Raw genomic sequence first — 19676 nt, 5'->3', positions numbered from 1 at the left:
GCCCTAGGCACTTTGAAAAATACTAGCTTACTCTGCCCTTCTCACAGTCACTGGGCTACACCTATATCATTCACTTATTCTTTAGATTGATTACGTAGGAAAATTCAGGAAGCCCCAAAGCACAGCCTGCCTGTCTTGCTGTGTCCCAGCCACACCCAGCCCTGTTTGGCCTCCATCAGCTACTGAGCCCTCCTGCCTCTGGGCATTTGTACCACTCTTCTCCCAGCCTGGAGTACCCACCTCTACTTCCTCCCTCACTTCCTTCAAGAGTTTGCTCAAACATGTTTCTCAATGAGGTCTACCCTGGTACCCTATTTATGCTGCAATATCCCTCCCCTCTCCCTGCTGGCACTCCCAGTACTCCTTGCCCTACACTGCTTTCCAATAAGCCATGTACTTAGGGGACATCCCTGGTAGTCCAGGGGTTAAGAATCTGCCTTCCAACACAGGGGATATGGGTTCAATCCCTGGTTGGGAGCTAAGATCCTACATACCAGGGCAACTAAGCCCACAATGTGCCCTGCACCACAACCACAAAAAGACCATGCCACAATGAAGACTGCAACCTGACACAGCCAAAAGAAAGAAATATTTTTTTAAAACCCCATATACTTATTTGCGTTATTTATACTGACTGCTTTGTCTGTCCTCCAACCCGCCCATCTGCACCCAACAAGAGCATACTCTCTATGAAGGCCAGGGTTTCCATTTTGTTCACTGAGGTGTTCCTGGTCCTACACCACCACTTGGCTCATGGTAGGGGATCAGTAAACATCTAGTCAATGAAAGGGATGCCCCATGGCAAGGCTCCTGTCCTTCATCACCACTCTAGGGCCTCCATAGTTCAATGTAAGCACCTTAGTCTCTCCTCCTTTGGCCTGACCTCTCTACCCTTGAGGGAGTGAGGGATATTTTTGTCTCATTCAGAAACCTGGGGTTCCCAGCCTGCCCACCAGCCCAATCACTGTTTCCCTGAGAAGGTTCTACAGGTCTGCCTAAAAATGGGACTTAGGAGAGTGGCTCAGTTAACCAGGGACTTCCTGGTCCAAGGCTGGGAGGAAGGAAGGCCCAAGGAGGTCCAAGGAGGGAGGAAGGCCCCATTCTGCCCAGTGCCCTCTGTGGAGAGGGCCCTTGTTCAGGAGGCAGGAATTCTGGCTCCTCATCACTCACTCTAGGAAGGTCTCCTGGACACTTGCATTATTCTCTGACTATGTTCCCTGCCCAAGCTCCCTGGGCCTTGCCTGGGCCACTGCACAGCCTCCAATCCATCCTGCCCATGTTGCCAGATGATTCTTCTTGAAACTCCTGTGACCACACTGCAGCTCTTTACCAGAACCTTGGATGAGCACCCCTCAACACCCACAGAATAGTGGGGAACTCAAGTCAGGCTGACCCGGGGCAGGGGAAGAGCTCCTTGACCTACTAACTGGGTTACCCTGACTTGATACTCACCTCTTCTAGGCTACAGTTTCTTTGTAAAATATCCGTCAATATGTATGTGTGCACACACACGTGTGTGTGTGTGTGCGCATGATTAACTGGGCTAAATCAGGAATGTCAGATAAATGCAACTCTCCTGGCCAAAGCAGACATCACTAATCAATGGTGCCACACTTCTCTGCTTAACTCACTCTCAGTCCTGAGCTCCAGGGATCAGGAATGACACGTGAGTTGAAGCCTATTTGCATCACTGGACATAATGGTCTTTGAGGTTCCTCTCTGCCCTGACACTCTGGTGACTGGAGTGTCCAACCTGACAGGAGCCTGTAGCGTGATAATCAGAGACTCTGGAGGGTCAGGCCTGGGAGAGGGCTTGGGGGACGAGGCCGCCTGGAAGGTTGGCTGCTTACTGGAATTTTGTCAGCCTCCCTTCCTGTGTCTGTGCAGAAGAGAATGAATCAGAGAAGAAACTGGGGGAGTTCCGGGGGAGGGGAGAGGGAACAAAGAAAGGAGGACAGAGCATTCTGTGACTCAGATAGGAGGTGTTTGGTGGTCTCCAAATCCAAGCCTCAAAACATAGACGGAGAATCTGGGGCACAGGAAGGGGCCAGGACCCACCCAGAGTGACTTAGCAGAGCAGAAACTAGATCCAAAAGGATCCAGGATGTTTCCCAGGCCAGCAACCTATCCCAGCTCACCCTAGAGCCTCAAGCACCACCAGAGAGTGACCCCAGGTGTGTGGACCTCTGTGTGTACACACGTGTACCCACGTGCCCGTGCAGAGAATGCAGCTGGCTCAGGGCAGGGGCAGGTGGCGGGCATCACCCCGCAGCCCACCACCATCACAGCTCCTGAGTGATGTCACAGCCTCTCTTGTGATTCAGAGAGAGTGCGAGAGAGACAGGCTGGGGAGGGAGAAAGGCCAGAAATGGAGAGGAAAACAGGAGAGAGGGTGGTGGGGAGAAATAGGGCTGAGGGAGACAGACAGAAGGCTAAGATGATGGTGGGGAGGGGAAGCTGGGAGAAAGGGATGGAGGGAGGGTAGGGGGGAGGAGAGGAAAGGAGGTGGGCAGAGTCAGAGATGGGAGGAGTGAGAGGGAGGGCGTTCTCTGTTCTTTTCTTTCTCAGAAGTGCAGAAAGAGGACGGAGGATGGGGCAGACTGAGGGGTACCCAGGGGCCTTCCCGGCAGGTCCTGTGACTGGGGAGGGGCATGTGTAGGTACCTAAACATGTATCTGCTGCTTCCCCCACCATCCCAGTAGGGGCTGACCCCCACCTGCCAGTCACCTGCCAGAGCTATTTCTGGAATGTGGAATCTGGGTCAGAAAGGGGGAGGGAAAGGGGGGGGTGTCTGTGGAGGCAGCGCTGGCAGCTGGGAAGTTGGCCAGTTCCCAGCGGGTGGGTGGGCAGCTTCATGCCTTGCCCATGGCCACTGGGGAGGGGCCCGCCACTGCCAGGCTCTCACTGTCTCAATAATTGCCCCTCACATCTCCCACTCACCGGCTGATGGCCCGAGAGCATATGTGCCCACGTGACAGTGACAAAGAGCTTTCATGCCCCTTAGCAACTTGGGGGCTCAGAAGAGCCCTCGGTGGGCTCACTTCTTGGAGACATATGCTGAGGACAGGGGGTAGCCTTCTGAGCAGGAGACCCCTGCAGGGAGACAGTAGCTGCAGGAGGGGGTGCCTGTGCATATTAGGGTGTGTCTGTAATGAGGGAGGTGGTGGCCGGCAAGACTGCCATGTACGGTGGTACAGGTTGTACACAGATTAAGGATGCCACATATAGGAGAGGGTGCTATTCACAAAATAGACATAATTGAATTATACATTTATTATGACATGTTTGTGGCAGATGGCAGTACAGGATCTAAGCCTAATAAAAATTGTGTGACATGATAATTTTGCAACAGATGACAGTTAAGTGTCTTTCCTAACCCAGCACTAAGGTACCTAAGGGACCAATTGCAGCTCTGGGCAGAGGTCTGAAAATCTGGTGACTTTGCTTTTCCCTGCAAGACAGGTGAGTTTACCTGCTGAGCATGAGGGAGTCAGAGGTTAGCGTAGAGAGAAGCAAGAATGTAGTGGTCACTATGGAGACTTGGATGGAGGGCTGAGTGGGGAAACAGAGCGGCGGGGAGGGGGGAGATGTTTTTGGTGGCTCCAATCTGGTAGGGGCACAATTTCCTCACTGGTGTGGAGGTGGCATGAGCCTTGAAGAAGACATACACACATATGTGAGAGCATGTGCAACTGTATGTAGAGATTAGGTGTATGTGTGTGCATACATGTGAGAACACCAACGTGTATATGCTTTTATATGTTTTCATAGAGGTCTAAGGGTATAGAATCTTATATATGTCCACAAATAGGTATATATGTGCACACATGTCTGGGCAGGTATCAGATGTTGCTACCAATACTTTCTTTTTTTCTTTTTTTAATTTAAAAGTAATTAATTAATTTGGCTGTGCCAGATATTAGTTGCAGAACACCAGATCTTTAGTTTTGGCAGGCGGGATCTAGTTCCCTGACCAGGGATTGAACCTAGGCCCTCTGCATAGGGAGCGCAGAGTCTTAGCCACTGGGCCACCAGGGAAGTCCTCCCATACTTTCCTGAGTATCTTGGTTTGGGCTTAAGTCCCCAAATTGAGAATAATTGAAGTCCTCCCTGCTCCCCCCAGCCATCCCCTACATTTAAAGCCAGAAGTGCTGGATCATTCATATGGGAGGTGCTGAACGAGCTGTGACTGAATTTTTGGCCTCAATCCTCAACCCTTCCCTGTGTTCATGCCCTTTGCTACATAACTGCAGTTTCTCCCACAAAAGGTCGAGTGTATTTCCCTGGACCTTGGCTTTGGGCTCACGTGACTTGCTTTGACCAACCAGATGTTCACAGGAGACTTGAAATGTGCTTGTACAGTGGGCTTAGCCCTCTTATACTTCTGCCACCGCCGTGGAAAGCACATGGCATGGCTTGGGCACTGATTCCAGGAATGCACTTTCGTCCCAGGAGGAGAAGGATATAGGACGTGCAGAGCAAAACTAGGTGACTGGAAAGCTCATGAATGAGAACAAATGTGTATTATTGGGTGCTGCTGAAATTAGATGTGCTTGCTTGTTCCATGGCATTATTGTGATAATAGTTGATAGATACAGAAATTGGTACCAAGAGTAGGGTGTATGAGCAATAAAAATAAAAATATGTAGAACTGTCTCTGGGACCAAGTGGTGCGCAATGAATTGTTACTGGAGGCTTGAAAAAAGGTGACCTTGCACTATGGAGAGACAAATGCTTGGTAAAACTGTCCATCTATAGTAATTTGAAGAGAACCAATGGATTTGGGCAAGACGGTTTCCAGGTAAATGCTGAAAGCAAGAGCTGGTGCCTCTGGGCTGGATTTGAAAAGGACTTACAAGAAAGAGTGGAATTCCTAAAAGATATAGTGAGTGTTGAGTGTTTAGAGGGAATACAGAGAGCCCAGAACTTGGCTGAGTTGGAAAATAAATCAATCAACACTTCTCCAGCCAGTAAATCAGTCTCAAATTAATATGCAGCCTGGGGACAAAGACCAAACCAAGGTCATGACCAGTTAAGATATAACATATGGGCCAGATCCAATCAAGAGCACGGTTACAACATCTTTTATTAATACTTGAAAATAATAAGGTACCATTTAGTAGATGTTCTCAGCTGCTCAAAAGGGCTTCCAGAAAGTTTTAGAGCATGGCCCCATAGAAGCCTGATGTACCCAAAGTAGTCATAATTGAGTAGAGAGAGACTGTCATAACTTAAAAATTAATGGTGTAGTTTTTGCAACATGGAAGTTAAGTGGAATACAATACATAGAAAACCGATAAAGTGTTTGAGGGAGGTGTGTGGCCAAAACAATGATCGCTTAGGCTAAAGAGACTGAGACCATTCAAAGTGTAAAAAGACATCTGGGTCCCTAACTTCCTTCAGGCAGGAAGCAGGCAACAACAGTTCATCAACTGCCCAAAGACCTATATTCTCCAGTGCTTCCTTTAGACAAGGCCAAAAAAGGCTAATGGAAAAGGAAGGGCTTCCAGAGAGCTATAGAAAAACATGGCTTAGGGAATCAACCCCAGGGAGCAAGACCTTGGGCCTCATCAAGAGATATTCCCTCTCCCAGAGTATTTGCCCAACATTTGCCAAGAGGGACTTCACAATGGCCATGGATCAGTAAGTCTCTGAGCCTCCTCCCCTCCTTCTGAACAAGAATGTGACCTGCAAGTCATCCTGTCCCTATTTCACCAATGCATGCTGTGTGTGTGTGTGTGTGTGTGTGTGTGTGTAGAGGAGGTGTTTGGGAGGTGGGAGGTAGATACTTTTTTTTCTTTTTTAGGTTTTAGGTTCCTCAATCAAGAGGAGCCAAATCCAGATTTGACACAGATCATGAGATCTTTTTTCTTCCTTAAAAATATATTTATTTATTACTGAAGAATAGTTGATTTTCAGTATTAATTTCAGGTGTACCATGACATCCTGATGTTATGGTTGAATGAGACTTTTCAGGATCTTTGGGATAAGGGTATTTTCTGTAAGAGTGACAGGACTAAATGTGGCCAAGAAAGTGGACCACAGTAGATTGAATTACTGACCCTGATTCTTCACCCCTTCCTCAATCCTCACACTTTACCATATAAATCAGTTTCTTACACAAAGGTGGGAGGGTATTTCTCCATCCCTTGTCCTTGAGCTTAGTCATATGACCCCCTTCAACCAATAAGATTTTTGTAGATATTATGCAAGCAAGGACCTTGAAATGTGCCTGTGTAGTTAGGCTTGCTGTCCTCCGCTTCTGCCAGCACCACAGGAAGAACATGGCCTGCCAAAGCCACTGATCCCAGGAGGACACTTTGGTCCCGGGAAGAGGGTGAGAAACATGTGGAGCACATTCCAGCTGACCACAGAGGTGCAAAAGAAATAAATGTTACTTTTTTTTTATACCTCATTTGTGGTTGTTATGCAGGAATGTTGTATCAATACTTGACCAATACAGGGTTCCAAACAGTTCTGAGTCATGTAGCCCATCACCCAACCTCAGCCCATTTATGAGTGAATGAGGTAGGGGGAGATTGGTGAATGAGGGTTTATTTGAACAAAATCGTTGGAGGTGCTGTTTGATTCCCCACGCTCACCTTCTGCTTAGAGAACTTCCCTTACAGGACTTCCCTGGTGGTCCAGTGGGTAAGACTCTGTGCTTCCACTGCAGGGGGCATGGGTTCGATCCCTGGTTGGAGAACTAAGATCCTGCAAGCCACATAGCGTGCCCCCACATGCACCCCCACCAAAAAAAAAAAAAAGAAAAGAAAGAGAACTTCCCTTGGGCCTGGTGATGTGGAAAATCTGATCCTCCCACCCAAGGCTCTTAGAGGACTGGAATGGAGTACCTGGGAGAGTCGGGCAGAGAGATTCCCTGGATTTGGAGGCCAAGCAATGTGAACCCCAATGCCTGCTTGAGACTCCTAAAATGGAGAGGCTGGCAGGGTTAGCTAGAAGGAAGGGGGTAGCAGACCACCCTGTACTTTCAGAGTTTTGCAAGGCACAGGCCCCACTGTCATATAGATTAAGTCGAGCTGAGGAGACAGTAGGGCTGGAGTTGTCGTCAGAGGAATCTGTCCAAGAAGCCTGCCTGGCAGGGGCAGGTCCCCTGGCAAAAAGAGGCTGAGTGGGGAGGAGAGGGACCACTGCATGGAGAAGCTGAGGGGGAATAAGCAGCAGTGGCCTGGAGGGGGTCTGCCCAGGCCAGGAGAGAAGGCATCATGAGGGCCTTCAGGCCCTCTTTCTAAGAGAAAGACCGGCAAGTGGCATCTGTCCCACAGAAAAGTCCTGATGCTAGACAACCCCTGCGCTAGCGACCTTCCCCTCCCACTGGAGGAACCAGCAATGGCCACTGGTGAACAAGGAACCCAGGAGACACTGACCACCATGCCCAGCTCCCCACTGTGGGCTTTCCAGCCCAGTCAAGCCCTAGCTACCAGGTGCATGAGGTCTGAAGTGGATGAGCCTGGCATTTTGACATGAGGCCAGACTCTCAATATCTGAAAACGAGACTGTTCCTTAAGGTCTAAAAGGAATAGGAAAAGCTCAGGAACCTGCCCAGATATCACCCATGATTTGAAAGGCAATAGTGAAACACAGTGGTTTCTTGCTCTGTCCCCAGCCAAGTTCATTCCAGTCAATAAGCTGGTTTCTTGTGTATAGAATTCCTTGAGATTCAGGCTCATTTGATCATATTAAACACCAACTGAGCACTTGAAGCAAGTGTCTTCTCCTACAATAATCCAACCCCAAATGCCTTTGATTGTCAGGAGGCTCCAAGTCAAGACTGAGAACCAGTAATAACAACTACACTTGTCAGCTCCTACCACGTGCAAGGCCCTACCCACCTAAGCCTCCCCAGGCACAGACTTACTTCATCTGCTGGAGAGCTCTCTGGGGTCTGGTTTATGCTTCAATTTATAGATGGGGAAACTGAAGCTCGGGGAGGAAAAGTTGCTGCTAGAGTGAGATCAAAGTTCTGTCTACTAAGCTAAAAACTGTACTATGATTTTCCTTGGTCTTGATATCATGGCTTGCTCTGGGAGAGAGGGTCCCCCTTTTCTCTGATCATCCCTGGGTTATTGTCAGAGAACTCAGAACAGGTATCAGGAAGGACAGGTTGTCCCTGATTGTGAATATGAGAGACACCTGCAAACTCACCCCTTTGAAATGGCTCAGTGTAAATCCCATTCTCTTCCCTGCAGGGTCCCACTCTCCCCACAGGTTTGCCTACCTGAACTAATCCAAACCGGTAAGTAGGGCTTCAGTGAGCTCTGCCTGCCAGCAGGAGGCTGCTCTGAATCAGGGTTTTAGAGACCCAGGGGCCACCAAGTACCTCACAAGCTAGACCTCTTCACCCCACTCCCAGTGTTGACATCTCTCTCTGTGACCCCCTCCCCCACACCCCATTTGAGCTCCAGTTTACCAATTGGTGGGAAGTTCAGCCCCAAGGGCTCCTGCTTTGCCTAACCACCCCTCCACTCCTGGCTTGCCCACTATGGATTCCTATCCACCTGCAGTCCACCAGGCACGGTCCCAGGGGCCCCCTGGCAAAACAAACGAACAAGTCCCGCCCCCAACTCGGTACTCACTCGGAAGCGTGCGACTATTGCTGAGGCTGCCGGTGCTGGGCGGTGGGGAAAGGGACTGCAGGGAAACACTGTCCTCCTCCTGCGAGCAGCCCGCCTGGATGGCGCGCAAGTAGCTGTGGCTGCGGGAGCGGAAGTAGCTGGGCAGCGGCAAGTCTAGAGCCTCAGCCGCAGTCGACTCCGCTTCACTGCAGGCCGACTCGCAGGCCGCCTCGTACTGGTCGCTCAGATCTGCCTCCCGGACCTGTCCGGGCAAAAGCAGGCATCAGGAGCCATCTCCACCCATTCTGGAGGGATGGGGGTGCTTGGTGGTGGGCTCAGCTGCAGAGCTGGAGTCTGGTGCTGCAACTCAGCCCACCTTCCTGTTCCCATCTCACTCAGGGCATGCGATGGGCAGAGGGAGCCCTTAAGAAATGGGCAGCCCCTCTCACCTCTCTGGGCCTCAATTTTCCCATCTCTAAGATGGAGGAGAAACTGTTCAATATACTTTCTAGGATGTTAACTAGGTTATATCTTATGTGTTCAGACTGATTAACTAATAGATTTTGAGGTCACATCTGAAGTCAACCAGAAAGAAGGCTATACTCAATTAGTAATGTTTGCCCTGACGGTTGGAATGGGGAGGTGGCAGTAGATGTGCTAGACATTTACCATCTTATGGTCCAATTCCTTCATTTTTATAAGCAAAGAAACTGAAGGCAACTGAGGGGAAGATACTTGCCAGGTACACCCAGTGAGGAAGTAGCAGAATCAACACTCCAAATGTGTATTTAAGGAAGATTAATCTAGCCCTGTGACATAGAATGGATGTTGGATAGAGGGTGTGGAATGGAGGCAGAGGCCAGAGACGAAGCGATGCAATAGTCTGGTGGGAGAAAATAATACTGGAATGAGGGTCGTGGCAGTGAGGATCGATTAGTGATGTCTGCCACGGGCAATATGGAGAATGGTGGTATATGTGCTATTTGCCATCTCTCCTTTAGCTCAACCTCATCTGGATGGTTTCTAAGTGTCCCTCTAGAGAAAACCATTCAAGATCCTACAAATCTGCAGCTGGAGTTGTGAGCATAGAGGGGCCTCACCATACATATACCCTCCAAGAGTTCTGGAAGGGTCTGTCTGACCCATGTCTCAGGCCATCTTGGTACCTGGGGATCACAAAGTATGAGCTGAGGAGTGAGTTGGCCAAAGATGGACACTGGTTAGGGGTCTTGGGAGACACCTGGGCAAGAAGGCAGGGGGGCAAGAGGGCAGGGGGGCAAAAGTTTCCTCCACCACGTGGAGGAAAAGATGAGGCTGGGCCTGGGGCCAGCTCTGCCCTGGACCTGCTGTGTGACCTCAGGCCAGCACTATCCTTTAGACCAGTGTTTCCTCCTCTAAATGGAGTGGAACGCCTGTGAACTTATCAGGTCCTGCACCAGGTAAATTGGCTAGTGGGATCATCACCCAATTTAGAGTATATGTTTGGAAAGGGCTAAATTTGCTCTGTTCGATATGGTAGCAATTAACCATGTGTGGCTATCTAGGGTCAAGTTAAATATAATTTTTAAGAATTTCAGTTCCCTAATTACACCAGCCACATTGCACTTGCTCAGGCTACCTTTATTGGACAGCATGGATTATAGAACATTTCTAATTATCACCAGGTTCTATCAGACAGCACTGATAAATTAACATGTAGGCCATGTGACATATCCAGAATTCACCTGGAGGGGGTATTAAAGAGATAGGTGTTTATCCTCCAAAATTGCAACCTGAGGGAGGTATACTGAGAGACCCTTGTGATTGCCAAGGGCAATGAGGTCTTGCTTTGGGATTGCACAGTAATGGCCCAGCTCTGGAGCTAGACGGCCAGAGTTTCACTGCCAGGTCCATCATTTTCTCACAATATGAATGTGGGCGAGTCACTGAACTGCTCTGTGCCTCAGTTTCCCCATATATAAAATGGGGGCTAATTGGAGACCAGATTTCACAGAATGATGGTCAAGATTAAATGAGATCATTCATATCGCATGCTTTGAAGAGTGTTGGGGGGAAAGTAAATACCTGATAACCTGTATCTGTTATCACAGGAAGCTCTGTGGGGGTGATTGCAAGGATTTGTGAGTGTTGGTTAAGATGCTCCCAAGCTCTTGGGGGAGAGGCCAGCTGGTTAGTGCCGTTGGTATGTGTACCACTAAGGGTACACTGCGTGTAGGGAACCTCCCCTGGAGGTTTTATATGTGAAACATCACACCCTTATCACGAGGCTGTTGAAGGAAGGAAGAGATCACCTGGCCCACTGTGGGCTCCCCAAAGACCCTCTGCATCAGTGCGATCAAGAGGAACTCCGAAATGAAGGTGGGAGGTGCATCAGGCATCCACGGCTGGAATCAGGAGATGTAGGGCCAGTCCTAATTCTACTCTGTAGGGCATGTGGCCTTGGGGATGGGGCATGGGGGGAGGAAAGGACCACTTCCGGGGGTAAGATGTGTGTGCATCCTACCCCCGGGCACCCTTAGGACAGGCAGGCAGTGCCAGTACCAGCATCATCTTCACCAACTTTGGTAAACTTGAAAAGTCTCTGCATTCATTCCAGAACCCTAACATCCTTAAAAATCTTGATGGAATTCAAGAAAAGAGATAAGTCAGAGGATCTGGGGCCTGGAACATGGAGACCAATGTCCCCAGCCCCTGATCTGTCCAAATAGAACAGTCTTGCCTGGCCTTTCCCAGGCTTTGGGGGAAAAGACAAGGAGGGAGCTAGAATCTCTCAGGATATGCCTTCCCTTATCCTAGGGTTACTCTTTTTTAAAAAGTAGAGTTGATTACAATGCTGTCCTAATGTCGTGGGGCTATTCTTGCCTCATCCATAGAACCTAACTCATTCTTTTCCATTTTTGAGAAGAGGAAACTGAGGCACAGAGAAGTGAAGTGACAGGGCCAGGGAGTGAAAGGTCCAGGTGCCAATATGAGCCCCAATTCCATCCTCCTTGGAGGAGGTTTTCCTGGCGCTAGCTCTGCTTGCAGCTGTCCGGGTTAGGGGCCAGGACACTGAGGTGCCTAGGCCCAGCCCTGGACTCTGGGATGGGGCGGTGAGAGAATGGCAAACATACTGACCTGCTGTTCGTGGCCAAACAACTGGGGGATCAGGGAGGCCTGTCCAAAAATCTGCAGGAAAGAGATGGGGAGGGTTATGGGGAGACCGAGGCTGGGGGCTGGGGAGGGGTCTTCAGGCTCCGCTACAAGAGAACTTGGGGCTGGTCTAACCTCCTCTCCAGACTGGCTGGGGCCCACTTACTAGGAGGTTTTGGTTTCCTCCAGGGATAGGAGGCTCACTCCTTCTGAGACTGGGTTTATACATGTTTCTCCTGGGTTGGCTTCTGGGACCATGGATGTCCTCTCTGCTGCCTGTCAGCTGGGCAGGTAGCCTCCCAGGATCTATAGATTAGGGGAAGAACCTGGAGGCTTCTCTTCCCTGGTCAGGGCTTACCCAGTCCAGTGCCTGGTGGGAGGGGAGCTTCTCCTGGCAGGAGTTGAGGCTCAGAGATACAGACAGAATTGGACATCTCTGACTTTGAGGCCACATATGTGGCTCAGGTCACTCAAGCTTCACAGGGTGAGGGTTTGGGGGTTCAGAGCACTCTAGGCCAGAAGAGAACTGGGGCTAGGCAGGGGGTAGTGGGAGAGACTGGTGGTGTCCCCAGCCTGGCTGATTCCATATACCTTTTTGTGTGGCCAAAGGACAAAATAGTGTTTCCAGTGCCAAGGCCAGGTGGGGGATGGAGAGGGTGCATGTGAGACAGACAGACAGACCCAGAGAGAAACATGGAGATGAGACGTACTGGAGAGAATCAGAGAAAAATGTGAATGAGAGGAGAGAAAAGCAGAGGGACACAGACAAGACAGCTGAGGGATGAGAGAACAGACAGGATGGGAGAGACAGGGAAGGGCACTGTCCATCCAGCACACACCTCATGCCCCGCACCACCTGCTTGGGGACAAGACAGCAAGGGCCCCGTCTGCAGGGAGCTCCCAGTCTTAAGGGTGAGACAGACACCAAATAAATAAGCAAACAAATATAATTCCTGATAGTGCGAAGTGCTGTTGAGACAATGAAGCAAGGTAAGGGAACAGGGCCCCAGGCACCCCTGAGGTGGGAAGTGATACTGCAGGTCTCTCTGAGGTGACATTTGAGCCAAGACCTGGATCACACAGAGGAACCAGCTGTGCAAAGATCTGAGAGAAGAGTGCTCCCAGGGAGGAACAAGCATGGGGAGGCTGGGGCAGGAATGAGGGATGTGAGCAGCAAAAGGAGGCCAGTGTGGCAGGAGCAGGGCCGGTGACAGAATATGTCAGAGATTACCTCTGAGAGGGAGGCCAGGCCTCGCGGGTCTGGCTTTCCTGGGGGTAGGCAGGAGCTATGGGATGGTGCGGAGCAGGTGACGTGATCTGACTTCTGCCTTTTGCTAGCTCCCTCTGGCCACCGTGAATAGGTTGGAGGTGACAGGCACAGAGGCCAGCACAACTGTTCAGGTGAGACTTGGTGGGACCTGGAGGATGGGAGGGGCAGAGGGTCCCCTGGCTGGGGTGGGGGGGCTCTACCTCACCCCCCATCTGAGGTCAGTCTCCTTGGAGTCTGGGAATGACAGTCCTGAGGGTGGGGGGCTGGGGAGAGCTTGGCTAGGCTAGGAATAATGGTGTGGTGGGGATCTGAGGTCCAAAAGTTCTAAGCAGTCCATTAGCCCGGGCAGTGGGGCTGCACGCAGTGAGACCTGGGGCCTGTTCCTGCCTAGAGAGGCAGCTGGGTCTGCACCTGACTGTCTCTGCTGCCTCACCGTGCTACCGTTGGCAGGTGTCTGCCCTCTCTGGGCCTCGTCCCCCCATTCACACTGTGGAGGGAGCCCTCGAGCCTTGCCTGGCTATCCCTTTGCAAATGGTAAAGTACTGTGCACAACACAGTAGGGACTGAGGTCCAGGTTTGGGCCTGACAGTCCATCTCTGCCCAGTTTCGCCTCCTCCTCCCCATGTGATCCTACCTAATTGGGCCTCAGTTTCCTCATCTGTGAAATGGGGATATGGATATGGACCCTCTGGGGTGGTGGTGAGGGATCCAGGAGCTGATGGTTGAGAGAATTAACAGCACAGCATGCTTACCACTATTACTGGCAGAACTGGCCGGGTCCTGGAAGCCCAGCTATCCACCAAGCAGATGGGACATGGGGGTCCAGAGTGGAGAAGCAACTTGCCGGAAGTCATACAGCAAGATGGCAGCACGAACCATCAAGGTAGCTACCCTGTGCTGAGCACACTGTGTTTATTATCTCACTGATGCCTCACAACCCTTTCAAATAGGAAAGATTACCTTCTGGTGATAAGTCAGGCAACTGAGGCTCCAGGAAGGGGGGCGGGGGATTTGACCTGGGTTTACACTGTCAGTGACAAGACTGGGACTGAAAGCAAGGTCTCCAGTTCCACGTCCTCGGTACTTCTGGGTGGACAGCAGTAGTGCAACCCCTCCCTCTGTGGCCACAGCTCAGGCCATCAGTGTCGGGCCCTGGGGTTGCTCTCCAGGCACTGGACGGTCAGTGAGGAAGAGGCATGCACAGACAGCTTCAGGAACCAAGACTAAACAGAAGCACAGGGCAGACATGCTGGGACTACTCAGCAGAGGCTGGACCTGGATGTTGGTCCTTCCCCTGGGTGGGAGTTGGGGCTCTCTCCAGCCCACTGGCCTTCTGCCTCCCCACCGCCCTCACCTGGCTGATGCAGCTGGAGTCGTTGAGGCTGTCACTGACAGGGTTGTATTCCTCCTCCCAGCTCGGACACTTGGAGGGCAGCAGCATGTCCACGGAATCCAGGCGGTCCAGACTCCTGGGGAGGATGGGGAGCAGATGGGGCTCAGTCTCCTCTTTGTTTAGCCTGGGAAACTGAGGCCCAGAGGTGGGAAAACTGGCCAAGGTTATCCAGTGGTAGAGGGGAAAATGGAAGTCACTGCCAGCCTGGGTAGTATGAGGGGTGATGAGCAAGGGGAGAGCTCCTAGCTTTTGGATGCCTTGTGAGTCTCGTAGGTGCAGGCGGCCTTCATTGGTCATGTCTGCTGTAGTCACGAGGTGGCAGCACAAGCTCGCTTTTGACTGTTTCAAACCAGAGGCACTCCACACCAGCTCAATTCTACAGCGCCTTCCTCTGCAGGCCTGGGGCAATTCCAGAGGCTGGACAGAGGAGACTGTCAAGGCCCACAAGCCTTGACCTCCAGCCAAGATTGCCCAAAGGTCATCAGTTTTGACAGAACGTCCAGGTAGCCTCCTCCAGGCTCCTGAAGACTCACCACTTTTCCCCCACAGTCCTGGTGCTTCAGTCTTTCTCACAACTACCTGACCACGAGTCTCCTCTGCACCACTGCTCTCAAAGTAAGATCCAAGCTGCCAACAGCTCAGCCCTTGATATAGACAAACTTAGACTGGAACCCAGGCTCCTCCCAGGGTGATCTTGGGTAAGCTGTCACCCCGTAAGTCTCAGTTTCCTCACCTCTAAGTGGGGGTGTCACCATGCCTGTCTGCTGGGGCTGTGGGGCGGTTTCAGAGATGCAGGTTAAAGGGCACTGGGGCAGGCAGAGAGCCCAGAGAGCAGCAAGTGCTAACAGATGGCCCCCATTACTGTTACTACAGGCATACTCCTTTTATTGCAGTTCCCCTTACTGTGCTCTGCAGAATTTTTTTTTTACAAATTGAAGGTTTGTGGCAACCCTGAGTTGTCAGGTGATGCTTAGCATTTTTCAGCAATAAAGCATTTTAAAATTAAGGTATGTACCTTTTAAAAGACATAATGCTATGGCACACCTAATAGACTAGAATGTAAACATAGCTTTTACATGCATTGGGAAACAAAAAAATTCATGTGACTCACTTTATTGGGATATTCTCTGTATTACCGTGGTTTGAAGTATGCCTGTACTACTATTATCAATTTGCTCTCATTCAAGGCCTGTACCCTGGTCCTGCCCACCTCTCCCACCTCCATGCCCACAGATCATTCAAGAATTGTAGGAGGTCAGGACTAGAAGGGATCTTAGAGATCATCCAGCTCAGCCCCCTTTCCTTAAAGCTAGGGAAAAAGGCTCAGAGAGGGTGAGACCTAGAAACAGCCCATGGTGTCCTGAATTCCCACCTGGAGGCCATTCCCTGCCTTCTGTCCTCGCCAAGGAGACTCCCTGCTCCTGTCACCTGCTCTGCTCTCTTCCCATGGCTGCAGTCCTCCCAGCCTACCTTCTCAGTGAAGCCTTGGCTGTTGCCCCCAGGAACTGAAGAACTAGGACTAACCTCGTTTCCTTTAACCCTTCCAAGTCTTTTGTCTGCTTCTGACTTGTTTCTCTTCCTCAGTGGGTTCTGAATCGCCTACAACTTTCATCTGTGTTCTACTCATTCTTTTCTGTTCTAATCCCCACTGTGACTTCTGCATGTGAAAGCTCACTTCTCTAACATGTTAATTGTTGCTTTCTGTGTGAGTGCATTTCATTTTTCACACTTTCACTAACTCTTTCAAGCCTTAAAACAATAGGTTTGGGCCCCATTCCAGGAATTCCAGGCGAGGTAATGGGCAGGGGAAGGCTGTGTATCACTCCCTTTGACATCTGGATTCCCCCCCATCCTCCAAAGGGCAGGGCTCTTCTAGCCAGAAGAGGGTCCCCTGGAGAAGTTCCTGGGGCTGTGGGAGGGGAAACCACCTTGGGGGTGTGGCTACTCTGGGCAGGGTTTACCTGGGCCAGTCTCTAGAGAGACTCCCCTTACGCTTTATCAGAGCATAAGGCTCACCTGTGGCCAGGACTTAACTGGGGGGTAGGGGGGTAGTGGGGTAGCTCACCAAATGGCGGGGCTGTCCGGAGTCAATTCATCAAAGAGAAGGGGCCAACCTAAGGAGGAGGATCTCAGGAGGGGGGCTAAACTGAAGGAGGGTTCACCTAGGGTACCTGAGTCTGAAGCTGGAGGGCAGGATTCATCTGCGGGGCTGCTTCATTCATTCAGCCGGCGGCCGAAGAGGAGGAAGGCGAGGTTCTCAGGGGTTGGGCATACCTGTGAGGGGCTCACCTGGAAGGCGAGGCTTGGAGCGGGGGTTGCAAGCAGGTAAAGAGGCTTTCCCAGAGGCTAGCTCGCAAGTGGGTGGGGCCCGGTGGAGGCGGGGACAGCCGGGGGGCGTAGCCCACGCGGGGCGTGGCTTACTTTAAGGGCGTGGTCCTTTTAGGGAGCCGAACTCCGAGTGGCCAGGGCTTCTGGTGCGGGGCTCCCGGGGGCGGAGCTGGCCTGTGGGCGCGACTCTAGAGCCCGGGCTGTGTGCTCACCTGCGGGGATTGCTCTGCTCTCCCAGCGACTGCTGAGTGGCCCTCAGGTAGCTCTGGCGCCGCGCCGCCGTCTTGGGGGAGGGCTTGGGGCTGCCGCCGGACTCGTCACTGTCCTCGTCGCCCATGGCTTTGATGTAGCTGCCGCTGCGCATTCGCCGGCACGGGATGGGGCCCTCGGCCGTGGCGTCCGCCTCGCGCGGGGACAACAGCGAGGTGGTCCACTCGCCGCCGCCGCCGGGCACCTGGGGATGGACCGCTTTCAGCGAAGGTGGCTCGGGGGTTGCGGGTGGGCAGCGCACACCCCCAGAGCGCCACCGGCCACCCAGGATGGGACTCATCACCTGGGGAAAGAGCTGCGGGATAGAATCCCCATCCCTAAGACTGTAAAGCTCCCTCGCTCTCCCATCTTGGAGAATTCGGCCTTACCGTCGAAGGATATCCTGGGAAGTTTCACTATGTGACCTTCCCTGACCTTAGATTTCTCCATGGATCCCAGGCTGGGTGCCCCAGCAAAACCGCCCAGACAGAATGTTCACAATGGCTTCCACCCCAGCTACAGTGTAAGCACCGTTACCTTCCTGTCACTTCCCCCACCAACTCAGTGGATGGCTCATGATCTCACTGCACAGATGAGAGCCGCAGGCCTGAAAGAGGTCCCCAGACCTTAGGATGGTGAGGGAGGACAAGTCAGAGGGCCCCAGCCAGAGGACCTCACCTGAAGGATGGGGGTGAGGTCTCTGGGGTCAACCAACATTCCTCACCCCATAGATGGGTGAATTGAGGTACCAAGAGCAGAGGGGCTTTCCCGGGTTGGGCAGCCATGTGGTGAGCTGGAAAAAGGGCTCAGTGTTCCCATCTGAACCCCAGGGACCCCATCAGTGGAAGGGAGCTGTGATAGGGCAAGCGAGGTTGCAGCTGTGAAGGGAGCCTTGACCGCAGTGATTACAATGGCAAACCAACTGAGAGGACCTCTCCTGCCCTCTGAGGCCAGGATCCACCAGCCGCTCCAGGAAGCACATAGTCTACGCCCTCCTTCACCTGATACCCACCGATGTATCCACGACAGTGGATGGTCACCATGTGATGGAGTATGGCCGTACCTCAGCCCAGCACAGGGTGAACACACCGTGCCATGTACACTCATCTCAGAGAGCAGGCATAACCCCCACTCCCGCCTCCCCAAGGACACACCCCAGCCACTTCGAGGTGTGCCCCTCCCTCAGTGAGTACATGATGTGAACACAGAGCTTACACGCCTTCTCACGTGCACACTAGCCACCAGTGTGCCTCGGACCCACCTCAACTTGTCCCCGCCTCACCGTGTCCCTGCCTCAACACATGCAGAGCTCACACTCTCGCTGGGTCTATATGTCACTGTGGACACCCAGGCACACGTTTCTCAGTGCACACAGCACACCGATTCTTGCCCACACCCACAAATGCACACACTTCCCAAATCACCATGCCTGCAGAGTCCACATTCTTCTTGGTCCCTGCATTGCTGGTGGCTGATTCCTGGCTGAGGGAAGGTCCCTGCCTGGGATTCCCAGCCCAGGTCCCCCCCTGCAGACTTCTCATTAACTCCTTCTCCCCGCTGACTGTTCTGTACATTCCACCCCAAACCATTGGCTAGTCCGTCCTCTCTTCCTCACCTGTCCCTTGGGAGGTGGCTTTATATACCCCCTGCTCAACACCTGTTGCTTCCCCAGCTCTTACCCACCTACTTCCTGTGGAGCAAACAGTTGGCATTACCCCAGCGCCCGCAGGGTCACTTTTTCATGGTGTTTCTGAAGCATTTTCACATGATCAGACTAAACCACATTATCTGAGAGGGAGCTAGGTTGCACACCACCCTCTCCTATATTTCTAAACTAAGGAAGGTAGATTGAGAGCCACAAAAGCCTTAAATATATAAAATACTGCCTAGATTTCATTTCCCCCCTTTGGAAAAACAAAAAGAATCTTTCCCCTCCGTAGTCTCACTGTCTTTGGAATTTTATATAGAATGACAAGAATGCAGGGATCTGTCAGACTTTGATGTTCATCTAGTTCAAAATGCATCTAATGTGGTCCCAAGGGCTGGCCAGGCCTGTGCTGACCTGCCCTCTGGGATGAGGCACGCGCTACCTACTGAAGCAGCCCCTCCCATCTAGTGAACAGAAATCTACTTCCTGTCATTTTCACCCACAGCTTGGGCTGTGGCGCTGGGAGCTACCCAGTTCACAGCCACTCACCCTGCCCTTGAGAGGCCAGTGCGTGTGTAGCAGCAGAGATGTCTCTGAACCTTCTGCCACTTTCCAGCAGTGGGATCTTGGTGCATAATAAGTGCCTCAATAAACTCTAGTGTCTGAAAGAAAAAAGCTAGTCCTCCAAAAGGACTTAGGGCCTCTGGGCTCCTGCAGCTCCCTGCTCATCTTCATCACATTCTGCTCTCACTGACAGGACTGTCTGTTCATGTGTCTTTTTCTCCAGTGTGCATGCTCAGTTGCTCAGTCATGTCTGACTCTTGTGACCCTATGGACTGTAGCCCATCAGGCTCCTCTGTCCATGGGTTGCTATTTCCTCCTTCAAGGGATCCTCCTGACCCAGAGATCGAACCCACATCTCCTGCATTTCCTGCACTGGCAGGCGAATTCTTTACCACTGAGCCACCTGGGAAGCCCCTTTTTTCCTCCTAGCATCCTAATAATCGGGAATACTGCTGCTACTGCTAAGTCACTTCAGTCGTGTCTGACTCTGTGCGACCCCATAGACGGCAGCCCACC

The 19676-nt window shown here is 51.8% G+C and overlaps 1 protein-coding gene across 4 annotated transcripts in view; it reads right to left on the bottom strand.

The window, feature by feature from the left end:
• The window catches only part of DLGAP4 (DLG associated protein 4), a 201905-nt gene that overhangs the window by 68162 nt on the left and 114067 nt on the right, over positions 1–19676 (bottom strand). For 3 of the 4 annotated variants that reach the window (XM_061437479.1, XM_061437478.1, XM_061437481.1), the window contains exons 4-7: positions 16912–17153; positions 14333–14447; positions 11694–11744; positions 8598–8838 (exon numbers count right to left, since the gene is read on the bottom strand). In XM_061437479.1, coding sequence (XP_061293463.1) covers positions 8598–8838; positions 11694–11744; positions 14333–14447; positions 16912–17153 — 649 coding nt within the window. The remainder of the gene's footprint in view (positions 1–8597; positions 8839–11693; positions 11745–14332; positions 14448–16911; positions 17154–19676) is intronic. The other variant, XM_061437480.1, reaches the window with a different exon arrangement.

The sequence above is a fragment of the Bos javanicus genome, chromosome 13 (assembly GCF_032452875.1).
Source record: "Bos javanicus breed banteng chromosome 13, ARS-OSU_banteng_1.0, whole genome shotgun sequence".
NCBI lineage: Eukaryota > Metazoa > Chordata > Mammalia > Artiodactyla > Bovidae > Bos > Bos javanicus.
The sequence above is the reverse complement of the archived record's forward strand: the minus strand, read 5'-3'. Positions and strand labels throughout refer to the sequence as shown.